The sequence below is a fragment of the Daktulosphaira vitifoliae genome, unplaced genomic scaffold (genome assembly GCF_025091365.1).
Source record: "Daktulosphaira vitifoliae isolate Bord-2020 unplaced genomic scaffold, ASM2509136v1 Scaffold_1, whole genome shotgun sequence".
In the NCBI taxonomy this organism is placed as follows: Eukaryota; Metazoa; Arthropoda; class Insecta; order Hemiptera; family Phylloxeridae; genus Daktulosphaira; species Daktulosphaira vitifoliae.
In genome coordinates, this window is record NW_026099572.1 from 31,177,024 (window position 1) to 31,190,529 (window position 13,506).

Consider the following 13,506-nt stretch of genomic DNA (forward strand, 5'->3'; position numbering starts at 1 on the left):
CGGATTGAGTGCGGTTGGATGTACTGAACTGAAATGCAGAAGCATCTCGTATGCCGACCAATGGTCACAAAACGTGCGTTAAAACAGTCACGTTCCCTGTGCATCATAAAACATAAGACTGTATAGTAATAGCAAAGGGATGCAAAGTGCCGTCAATAGTTCATAAGGTTAGCAAACATCAATAACATGCCGTGGTCGGTTAGTGAATATTTATATCTCTATTGACCCGTCAAACTGTGTACACACACTAAGAAAAGAGATCTCCGTGGGCATTAAACACATATATAATATTATTATGTTACATACCTACTCACATCACTACCACAAGTCTTCAACACGTTATTTTTTACACGCAACTATTGTTATCGTCCTTGTCAACCGTATTTACCGAATAGGACATTTTTTCTGATTTAGAAACGCCTTCTAATAGCAATCCATACATTAGATTCTGATATGTAATGGTATAAAATTGAAATAATCTATAAATATACGACGGTCATTATTCACACATTTTTATATTTCTAGAAGTAGCAATTAAATTTTATTTATTTTTTACTGAGATTTTATCAATGTGATTGAAAATAATAATGACATATTAAACGCGTCAATTTTATTATAATATGAGATTATACGTTGGGAACAAAATATCATTTCGTTGATCAAAGCAGCACAAAGCGATGCTCATAAATGCATTCAATTTTCTTATAACTGTATAATATAGTGCCCATTACCCATTAGAATTTTCCCATTGTCCTAATCTATAATTTGAATAATTGACATTTAGCCGTTACAGTATGTGTACATTTAATTCAAACTATTTGGTTTCTCTCAACGTCCGGAGTAACTAATGTTTGCGTCAAATTGGTGAATTATTATTTCATTAAACATTAGTATGATAAAATTTTTCATACCATGTACTCCTAATTGATTGGATAAGTTATAATTTGTAAGCGCTCTTCAAATGTCCGATTACCACACGCTTGAAATTTTTCTATAATTGCATTAGTTGTTTTTATAAAATAAAAATGTATTCAAGAAATCTCGGTTGTTTTATTTTACGTCTTGTCCAATGTCTTTAAATCTGCCGCTTGTTTGTCGTTAATCCGTTATAATTGCTTATACACGATGAACAAAGCCGGCAAATGCGTTTAAGTCCAATAGAAAATTATCTTTCCCTTCGGTTATTCAAATATTACTAATCAGCAACAATCGGAGTATTTGTTACAATTAAATGTTGTAAATTTTATGAGTTCTGATAGTTCGCAATGAGTAAATGCAACATGAATGTTTTATAAATGTTAATAAGCATAAAAACAAGAATGACTAGCAAGTGGTGTCGGTCTAAAAGGACTCACGATTCCATCGAGATTAAACAAATATAATTTAGTTTAGAAAATCGTATTGTCGCAATTAAAAATAAACAAACCTNATGTTGTAAATTTTATGAGTTCTGATAGTTCGCAATGAGTAAATGCAACATGAATGTTTTATAAATGTTAATAAGCATAAAAAACAAGAATGACTAGCAAGTGGTGTCGGTCTAAAAGGACTCATGATTCCATCGAGATAAAACAAATATAATTTAGTTTAGAAAATCGTATTGTCGCAATTAAAAATAAACAAACCTTACTACTGTATTTTTCAAATTTATCGCCATCGTGTACATTCATTGTACTGCGCACTTAAAAAAGTGGTTTTGTGTAAGAGTGATTTTATGGTTCACATAAATTACTAAGATAAATTGAAAAAAATCTCCAAACAATTGCTAATGGTTTATGGGTACCTAAGGCCATTACTATTTTAATAGCTGTGCGTTTTATTCTATGCAACTAACCATGTACATGTCGGTCGATTGTTTCAGATAAGACACAGATTTGGGTGCTACGACCAAGTTACTGAGGTGAACAGACTCCGAGTGCGTTATTGTAATTGGGTCCGGTTTTTGAAAATCACCCAGCATCATTCTGAACAACATGTCAACGTATTGGGAACCAAAATAAAAGGTATACCTTGGCATAGCTTGTATGTATATCATGTGAAATATCAGCAACCGGTTCCATTTGTTTTTGTTTAACCGATATACGTTTTTATTATTATTAATATTTATTCACGACCATTACGCTTATATTCGGGTATCTCGTTGAACCTGTTCAGGGTTTAACACCGTGTTTCGTGGATTTGTAGTCAATCCGACGATGCTCATTACGGCGTGTGAGAATTACACTGCGTTTCGTCACATTTCTGTACGCCGTCGTCTACAACATGTATTCGATTATTTATGTACTTAATTATTTATAACAGGCGAGCCGATGTACGAGGTGATCAAAAACATACCTGCGAACTCGGAGCTGATCGTACACTTTCTTCCAGAGAGCCCGGAAGAAATTTTCTTCATGCCTGCCGTCCACTATCTAAGAAATACACTTTACAGGCGGACCATGGACACTATTCTCGAAGGTAAGTCGCACGACGGAATCGATCAGAGCATTTTTCTGATGATATTCCTCATAGCGTATCTATTACATTCTCGATGCACCTCCCGATAGTCAACTCCAAAGTGTCAACATAACACGCGCGGCGATTACTGATAAAAGGTTAAACAAAGTTCATATTAATCGGCATTCGCAAAGGCATTTCGCGCGGTAATGAAATTTTAGAAATTTCACAGTAAAATCACTCTGATAACGGTTTGTTGATATCGACTCTACGCTTTGGTTTAAGACGACGCGATCACATCAAATACCATAAATATACTTTCTTTTTACGCGAGCTTCTTAACTTGAAAATATCACTGCTAATTATTATGATATTATCGTTAAGTTTTTTATATATTTTGTTTCGCCTCGAATTTCCATCATTTTTATTCGCATATAAAAACGAACCGATGAACAACGTGAGCACTTTGAAAAACCACTTTGTCGTAAAGCAATTTTCCTACCAAAAACGTATCTAACGATGCGCATTAAGTATAGACACGTGATTCGTACGTCATATAAGAAAAGTGACACGACTCTGGCGTCCGACTGATCTCAGATATAACTGTCCGCAAATGTATCCAGTGGCGGCAACTCCGAAGTAGTTGCGCTTCGCAAAATGGACTTGCAGTAATTGCTGTCCACATATGCAAATAGTCGGCTAATTGAACCGCGGTCGCATTATACACAAACGGTGGTGTATAAACGGAAGCCACGGCGGCCACATATTATAATGTGCGGACGACGAAAACCAACGAGATGGCCAACAATAATTACCCGTCTGAAGCCAATAACATATAAACGTTTTCTATGCATTATAGATACGGTTATTGTATACGAAACAGTGGCGGGAAACAATGGGAAAGTCGGTGCCTTTGACTGAGAACGGGGGTCCCCGGAATGCCATATTTATCTTTTAGCGGGCACTATATCGCCAAGGTGACGGTTTCGACGGACGACGTCGGCAGCAATAGCAACAATTCGGTGCATTCCGCCAATGACGACATGACTCCACCATTACTGCAGTCGGAGCGGTACTACAGTTGTAGATCTCGGAGAATGCATTTCAACTCGGCTTTATTTTGTCAAAACGAGCGTTTTCTTGAGTTTTTTTATGTGGCGCGTTAGAAGAGAAAAATCGTTAGTTATAACCGATGAATATAATCATTCACTCATATCTCGAGATATTATTACAAATTTACCGCATAAAATGTACTTAATGCTTTCCATTGAATGCAGTTGAAATATGCGCCTGCTCGTTCCTCTCCCGAGGAGTTTATAGAAAACAATAATGCACTCTAATAGCGCAGTATAGTTAACAATTTGGAACTGAACTAAGATCGGTTAAATTGTAGTCACAAAAATATATTCACCCATGTCATTCATTACAAGTAGTTTATCAATTCTTTTGAATGATACATTAGAAAGTTTAACTTGTAACGTGTGATTAATATAATCAGCGTGCCTGAGCAACTACACAGAAAACACTTCAGTCCAATTATAAAATCATACTGAACGCATGCATTTAGATATAGTATTTCTTCAGGTTCATTTTTACTCGATGTAAGAAAATATAACGTTTCACTTGGTACTAGTAATTCCGGAAACGATATTTCCATATCTCATACTCAGTATCTCATAGCTCCACACAAACGTTGTGTTATTATTCACGTACAGTATGCTATCAAGATAGTAATTAGTCATGACAGTCACATATAAATCAAAGACTACGACGAAATTCAAATAAATTACTGAATGGAGTTCCGATACACGTAGTAATTACGAGGAGTTAATGGCGTCTTTTATTTTATAGCATAACAAATCTTGGTGTATGTGTAACACCTACTGGCCAGCGAATAGTCGAACGGAGCAAACACTGGTATACAGTAGAGGAGTTTCTAAAAGTGCTTAGATCAAAACGATACGTGATCATAAAATATCGAATAAATTGTAGTTGTACTATCAACTAAAACTGCGCGAAGCTTTTCGAGTACCAACTATAGAAAACGCAACATCCGGTCGATATAAAGTAATCGACTGTTTCCTGTACTGTGTTCTATTGTGGCCCGACTTGAATCGAGATTTTATACAGAGAACGGACTGTAAAAGAGGTAAAAAAACGCGCACGCATTTTGGATCTCTATGGATGTCCGTGTCTGACCGGCGGTTGTCAGTCAGTAGTTATTTCTTCAAATTGAAAGGAATCAGAATTGTCGATGGACAAAAGAATAGCCGTCCGAAAAGTCAGAACTCTTTTCAATCTCAAAACGTGACGTCTGCAATAATGACCTACAAACGCTGGGGCACACTTTGGACCATTGTCTCGACAACACCTCGTTTTCTCAATCTTTAAATCTCAACACGAAATCATTGCTTCCTCTTTGACTACGGACAAGCGTTAACCGGGAGTTAGTTAATCTTCGTGCTAGAAGCGCATCTATATAACTATCGACTATTGTAAACACGAGTGGTATGCGCCATCAACCGTGTGCGCTACACGTGTGTGTTATTATTATTTTTTTATTCTCTACTCTCGAATCTAACAAGCGTACATTAGGCACGCACGAGCCATGTCCACATCAACAATACATTACCATTTTTTTTTCTTTCGCCTCCTCCACCACTGATTCACCCAGCTAATTACATTCGTCAATGGATCTGCGATCATCTGAAACCAGTGGAAAAATGGTTACTGGACTATGCTGTTACGCGTCACGCTTCATATGGACATTGTTACATTAATATTAATAACAGTAATAAAAATATTTGTCTCGGTATCCAGTAAGGCACGTTTATTTTTTAAAAACTTGTCATATTTTCATAGAAAACCTATTCGAAATTGATTCCAACAAAAAAATTCAATAGCAGATATTGAATATTGATAATATATTGTATTTATTTAAAATTATGTATATACATATTAAATTACTGATCTTCAACTACGCGATTTAGGCGACAACCAAAGGTCTTCGTAACGTTCCAATAGATTGTAATTGCAAGTTTTACATTACACGACCTTGCGCAATTCCTTATACGTACTGCAAAAATAACATCAACTCGACTGCTGTTATTTATTTGCTCAAATGGATTCGTAACAAAATAAAGCGAAATGTATTCATTGGGAGTGCGACTGTACCCGATGGAAAATTTCAAACGCGCTGTGATTATATGGTAATTCCCAGATCGAATTCGAATCCGGGCCGAACATCGTCAGTGTCCATCGAGAATCGCTTTTAACGACTCAGGTGCTGTTTATAGTCTTATTCGAATGGAAAAAAAAAGTACGCGCACGCATAGAAAATCATACGTATAAAGAACTGAAACGAGGGAGAAAGAAGTAGAATCTGAGACCAATACTGCCGTGCCATATATTATATGGTTTGTCCATTGTTCTGGTGGCTATTGGTGATTGTGCGGCGGCGGCGGTGATATGGGCTTGTACAGTCGGCGGCGTTCAATTGCAAACGGTAGCGGCACGTCCTTCTATTGTTTGGCGGCCGTCCGAGTATTGTGCGTTATATCGACAGCCGGTGGATATGCATAGTGTCACGAACTTGATTTGCGTCTGTCTGCTCATGAAGACAACGACCATGTCGTTTTAGGGACGCAGCAATCGTTTCAAGTCCACGGCAACTAAGAATAGCGCGTTCAACATAAACGATTTCTATTACATTACCAGTGAATAATAAAAATAATATTGTACGACAATTATTCACCCAGACTTGTTTCATTTAAAGCGGAAAATATTCCGTTTTAAATGAAAAAAAAAATGTCTCGGTTGTTATTCGCGCAAACTTTACGTTTCTGACGTTGTAGAACAACATTACATTTTAAACTCGCGGTAGTCATTAAATGTATGCCTCAAACATAAAAAACTATATGATATTCCCTATTGTCATCGAATCAAACAGACAACGCGTTAACCTAAACTTACTATCATGCATCTGGTCTATGTTGAAATGTAGTTATGAGTCCAACAACATTTAAGAGTAATTTGATTATTTATGTCTATACGTATTTTATTTTAGATTCACCTCTGGACTTGTCTATGTCACTATTGTCCAGAGTGTTCAGCACGTCTTCCGCCTCATCGGTATCATCGCCGCCGAGTGGTTTAGATATCGACGAGCGCAAATCTCTTTCCGATGAATCCACCTCGGGAAATTCACTATCAGGAGATACGATCGACCACAATATCCATACGATCAGCACGACTCCGGTAAAATCGAGACCGTTCAGAGGAGAGCGCACCTTATTGCCGTGTGAGGTTTGTCGCAAGGCATTTGACAGACCGTCGTTACTAAAGAGACACATGAGGACACACACTGGTAAGTCGATGCTATTTAATACGGGTGATATTTTATTAGCTTTCAAACTTTTCATTCGCTCATTTTGAAACGTATATAATCATTATATATTTATAACATAGTTCATAGATTTTAGAATTTTGACATTTTTTAATGTTTCCTATGAAAGCATAACTTTCTTGTAGTTATAATTAAAAACTGAAAAAAAAATTGCCGTTGTTAATGTACGCAGAAAATTTAACACTATAAAATTATATACTTCATAATTGATGAGTACGTCTCGAGTGTATGTTTTTTAATATTTTATCCGATTATGATTTTTTTTTTCCATGAGTTTTTAAGTATACTTTTAAAAACCATCACTGCGCTACTTCGGCACAACTGAAAATTATCTTTTTTTCATCCATCTTTTGTAATCATCATTTATCACGAACTAGNCTTTTTTTCATCCATCTTTTGTAATCATCATTTATCACGAGCTAATATTGATATCAACTTTATTTTCCAGGTGAAAAACCTCACGTTTGTGCTGTATGCAATAAAGGATTTTCCACATCCAGTTCGTTAAATACACACAGACGAATACATAGTGGTGAAAAGCCTCACCAATGCGGTGTTTGTGGAAAACGGTTTACTGCCAGTTCCAATCTATACTATCACAGAATGACTCATATTAAGGTAGGAAAAAATATTACTTTTTAAAAAGTTGACCCATTTACGTTCAGTTGTAAACCACTCAGTAAATTATGAGCTTGCGNTTACGTTCAGTTGTAAACCACTGAGTAAATTATGAGCTTGCGAAACTCGTCATAATCTTAGAAGTTCAGTAATAAACGTGTCGTTTCAATGAGTTGGTTACGTTTATAAAAAAAAGTATCAGATTTCACTGCAAAAATTCAAATAAACACGGTGATTTTATTAACAGCGAGATATAAAATTAATATCCTTATTAACTATTACTATTACTTATTTATAAACTGATAATTATGACGGTACCGTAAAGAAATATGATGATTATTTCAATAGGTATATCGTATATTGTTATGTTTATTATTTTATAATTTGGTTATTATGGACCACACAGATTGCGGAATCGAATATTTATAAAAAAAATTTTATGGTTTTAATTAACTCACGCATTTGTAAATAAACTAAACATAATTATTTGCTGGGTTTATTATATTAGTCACTAATTTTTATTGACGTCGTCAAGTGGATCATAGTGAAATCACGTTAGGAGCCATTTCGATCATAGAGTTCTGATCTTAACGGTTATAATCGTTCAAATGATTAACATAAACTAATGGTAAATAATATACCGTCGGTAGCCCAAGACAATTTAACTGTCGTGACTAGAGAAGAGCCAAAGACAAGATCCACGCACAACTTCTGGGTCGGATATGATTTTTAACGTTTCGAGGGTCACGTAAGATTATGGGTCTTTAATAATACGTCTGAACCAGTCTGGGGGGCATTCAGATTGTTATTATCTCAGCACAAGGAGGTAGATTGGTTAGTGGATATTATGTTGTATATATATTTTTAACTCAAATTATACGTGAAATTAAGATCAAAACAATCACGTGGAACACGTAACGTCGAGGCTACTTACTTGCGGCCCATGCGATAGTGACCGGATACTGGCTGTGCTTTAATTTTTATTATGATTACGTGTGCTCGCAATTTAAAAATACACTATATGTTAATCATCTAGTCCCAAGGGTTTTAATAAACCGATCAATTTCCTTGATGGCGTCGTGGAAAATTAGTACGAGGCGTTATAGTGTGGCTCCCTCCCCAGTCCACTTGATACCTTAATAACACACTAAGCCGTTTGATTTTAATTTCTTCATGTTTTACCGGTTCGGCAACAGAGAATCGATAATTAAAAATATAGTTTGGCTACACAAGTATGCAATAAATTAATTTATACTCGTACAATACCAAAAGTAGAGAAAACATTTTTTTAGTTCCCACAGTTTTGCTCTTCTATTGACAAATATTCTACCGGATCATTATGTATTCATGATGTTTCAAATCTAGTCAAAATATATTCACTAGAATATACACGAACAGATTTATGCGGATGTAAGTACTGTATATATACAGTTGTTTATAATTAGTATAATGTTTATTATTGAGTGTGTGCGTATACGCACGTGTAGAGGTGAAATGACGGGTGTGTTAATACGCGGATTCCAAATGGGCCTGTTCAAGGTTCTGCATTCCATTCGCACAATTTTTTCTATTTAATAATAATCGATAACTTAGAGATTATCGTCGGCTGAGACGGTTTTCCTGTGATAACATTTTGACATTTTGCCGTTGTGTGTCAAATAAATAATTACACTTCGATTTGCCGTTGCGAATATGCAACTGACAATAAATTACAGTTGCTCCGTACGAGATGACAGCGGAGGCACACGAGAAAAAACACCTGACGTGATGAGCTGGTGCAGCACACAAACGTCCTTTGGGCACGCAACACGAACGAGCTGTGTGACGTAGAACCGACTAACCCGCAGGGTCGATGAAATAGCCCCGGCACTCGACGCGTCAATAATAACAACGACAAAGTAAATAATTACAGCGATTTGAAACATTATATCATAATATATCTATAGCGCCAATCGATGCGTGAATACGTGTAAAAAAATACTGAACGTTCCAGAAGAGAAAACTAATACCTAATTTAATTAATACGCGTAAAATAGTGAGATAAATCGGATAGAGCGTCGTTTGGCTTGTTACGAGCCGTTGGTGGCATCTGATGCTGATAATATGAATCAAAACTGTAATCAGAAACCTCATGTCGATATTATAAGGCGCTGCTACGGATAGGGCTTTAGCCGATTGCCAATCATCCGGCTGATAACCACACACTGAAATTAGTCGCCTAGATATCCAACGGACTAGAAACTTTGTTTGGCTACATTCGATAAAATTTCTTCGACTTGGTTACTCGTCTTACGGATGGTGGCCGAACATCTTTTTCGAAAAATACAACATTTTAAACACACAAGTTTGGGCAACGTATTATGAGATGTGAATATTTAATAAATATTACCAGCGATGACGAATTTGTTGGAAACTCATTTGCCGCAAAACATTACGCTCGGGTGCTTTACCATTCACATTACCTGGTTTTATACATTTTATCAATTTTTCATATGTAGTCAGTACGCGTTAAAGCTCCGGGTGGTCGGTCTTAGACCAAGACACAGTGGTGGCAGTGTGTTTATACCGACCGGCTCACAGTCGGCTTTGTCGTGGGAACTGCTATCCGATGTTGTATCTCGAACATTATCGTCGCTGGGTATCTATGCCGTACATTATATTCGGGTGCAAAGAGGACGTAAATTTTCGCCGGTACACCGGTTGACTGCTGTAGACGACAAGCACGTTTAAACGTTGTTGCACGCGCGTGTCAATTTTTTTTTTAACAATTTTAACGCTATTTAAAATTGTCGGAGGCTCATGGTCCGCGAGATTTATGTTTAAGCCCACCCGGTTATGTGTAAAAGCCGATAACGACAAAGCATCAGAGGCGCAGATACGATCTAACAAGGTGCCTTATGGACGTATACTACCAACAGGTTTAGGGGCAAATAACCTTCATAAAATGACTATGTCGCTATAATTTTGATCAATAGTTATACGGTGTTAGTTATTTTGAGTATTGCTGTTGAATTTTCTACTTAACAAGATTTATTAATCTACAATTTTCATATTATTCATATATGTGTTTGACCAATTGAAAAATGATGTTTATATATTTTGTTATCTGTAGTCTACCATAAGGATTTCAGATATATATATATATATATATATTATTTTTATTAAACTAATAATCGTATATAGTTACTTAGTAAAATTCATCGTCCAATATAATATTTAATTTTGTGTTTTGCACTTTTGCAATTTGTACTTTGAATTATTTTGTAGTTTAAAATTGATTCATAGTATTACAAATATAAGATTAGCAAGAGAACATTTTATTGTATTAACTAAATTAATTATTAAAATACGGTCCTCGCGGACCATATTTTATGTAAAATAACAGAGGTATGTCTAGAGGTTTGACAGTATAGTCAACGTCCGTGACGAACCCAAAGGGTCTTCAAGAACGACATTTCGGATAATGATCTGATAAAATAACATAATAACATTTTTACTACCTTCGTATTATACTAATTTCAACCATAGTGTTCTCGAGATCATTATTATCTAAAAGCAGCGAACCAAAGTAAGACTCGGGAAAAGAAAACAAGACCATATGACATCCTGTGCACACGGTAACCTTTTGTCCTGCACCCTCTTCAAGTGGTCTATAAAAAGGCGTTTTCGGTAAAGTTGCGAAATCATCATCGATCGAAAGATGTATGATGGCTGCTGGTCCACTAAGAAAAAGTAAACCCTCCATCAAAACTAATGACTAGAAGTTGGTTCAAAAAATATAATTTGACGTCTGAATTGATGGTGCACGTGTCACTTAAATTTTAAAAAAATACACTGCATTAAAAGTGATTGAATTAAGCAATTCAAACAGTTTTACTCATTGCCTTGATCATAAAATTTTATATACTAACAAAATATATTCATTAGGCAAACTTTTCTTTATATTTCTAAACTATTTTTAGTGCAGTATATATTTTTATAATTAATTAATTATTATAATATTAACAATAATTACAGAGTTCGCCTTAAGAAATCTATGGTAATTTATTATGGTGATTTTTGTTATTTCATTAAAAAGGAATTTATTTTTCTATTGAATGTTAATAAATAAAAAATTTATTGATCATACTACTGTTTGAAATGTATCGTTCAAATTTCAAAATTATTTACATTTTCTCATAGCCACAGAGCTTAACTGTTTAAAGAATTATTTCATGTGCATATTTCGTCAGGTGCATCTCGGAGCGATATTGTAAGTTCGTTTGTAATTTTTTGTTAGCCAACTGTCACACAACAATACAAAAAAAAAAAGCAATTACATAACGTGCGTGTTGTTTTCAAGGAAACGACTGAATATATATCGTGCGTACTTCTATATAAGATACATTGGGCGTTTGAAGAGCAATTTCCTATTTCACAAACCATATGGTGTTCCGTTGTGTATGCGTCTTAACCAAAACACCGGCAATACTGACGGCCCTGGCCGCGGTTTATAACAATCGCTATTATCTTATTCTTCTACTTCCCCCTAAAAAAAGGGGGTTTCTGACAGACCGGAACCCCGTAAAAAAACACACATCTTGGACACGGTCCAAGTAACAATTCTCACAACACCCCCACACATTGACTGGAAACTAACAAAAATGGGTAGCTAATTTATTCAAATACATACTGAACGTGGTGTTATCAATTTGAAATCACATAATGTACTTAATTTAAACGGGTTCCAGTTTTTTTGCTTCAAACTTTAATATACTTGAAAACGTTAAAAATTCAAGGAGTAAACTAAAAATGTTATTTTAAGCGTAGAGAACTATTTTAAATAAGCTGATTTGAATTTAGAATGTGTTTTTTATTTTATTTATAAATTTCTTCGGTATAGCTTTCATTTTTCTGCCACCATCTTTGTTTGTTAAATATTTTAATGTTGACAAAACAAGAATGACTGATCGTCATTTAAGAATTTTAATTAATTTTTAAATATTATAAACATTATAGGCAAATAATTTGCATTAAAAATTCATGTTTTTTAAACACACAAAGGACGATAAAATATTATTCTGAATATAAACTTTTAGTTTATCCGTTTTTCTAAATTTATGTAGAAAGTTCCAAGATAATAACTCGTTGTATTCAATAACTTATAATTTTTTATTCAAAATCGTTGTATCAAAGATTAAATATAAATTTGTTAGCCAATTATAGTTCTGTCTGCAGAAATAAAATGATCGCCGCATACCAGGTTTCCCGTTTGTATTGATGAATTTACAATAGGAACAATAGTCGAAGGATCCTCGTAGAAGTCATGTTCAGTATGATTATTATTATAAAAACATGTTTCTTATTTTGTTATGGGCCCACATGGAACATTATTATATCGAGTATCTTTTGTATGTTACCCTTACAAAAAGTAAACTGTACTGATCGAATAATTACCGGCCAAGTCACAATCATTAAATTACTAGTTACGCCTCATGTTGTGGAGATCTTCAAGACACCAAACGGAATAAAAAGAGCACGTATGTCTGTGTGGACAGGTGGCATACCCTTACGATTCGTTCCGACAGTCAATTTTTTTGTGTACCATCACCTTTTCCTGGTGTTTTCTTCATTAAGAGGCCGCCCGTTATGCACGCTACTTTTTAGGATACCGTCAGACGCTAATATTTGGGTCAGACAATTCATCCATTAGAATCTAATACAATAACACTTCCACACTCAATTTCTTAAGTTACAACTGTTTCAATAAAAAACACATCCCATATTGTGATGATAAACTCTTAAACGGAAAATTACTTCCTGCTCATTTTACGTATCCAACTTAATAATAAAACATCGTAATGTAATAAATAACTTTTACGGTTTCAATCGTAGCTTTTCAATGCTAATTTATATTTTAACTGCTATAAAAAAAATTCAATATGCTTTCATTGAATACAATTTGTATTTTCGAGATTTTTTTCGACTTCATTTAATATATTGAAACAGAAATGTGATTCATTATAAAATAATTGTCTCAAGACGGTTTGCCGCAAAAAAAAAAAAAA

The 13,506-nt window shown here is 34.9% G+C and overlaps 1 protein-coding gene across 1 annotated transcript in view; it reads left to right on the forward strand.

Annotated features, from left to right (window-relative positions):
- The window catches only part of LOC126894064 (zinc finger and SCAN domain-containing protein 2-like), a 48,045-nt gene that overhangs the window by 16,332 nt on the left and 18,207 nt on the right, over positions 1 to 13,506 (forward strand). Inside the window, exons 2-5 of the mRNA XM_050664732.1 lie at positions 1,862 to 2,003; positions 2,302 to 2,457; positions 6,503 to 6,802; positions 7,290 to 7,459. Of these exons, the coding sequence (XP_050520689.1) occupies positions 1,862 to 2,003; positions 2,302 to 2,457; positions 6,503 to 6,802; positions 7,290 to 7,459 (768 nt within the window). The remainder of the gene's footprint in view (positions 1 to 1,861; positions 2,004 to 2,301; positions 2,458 to 6,502; positions 6,803 to 7,289; positions 7,460 to 13,506) is intronic.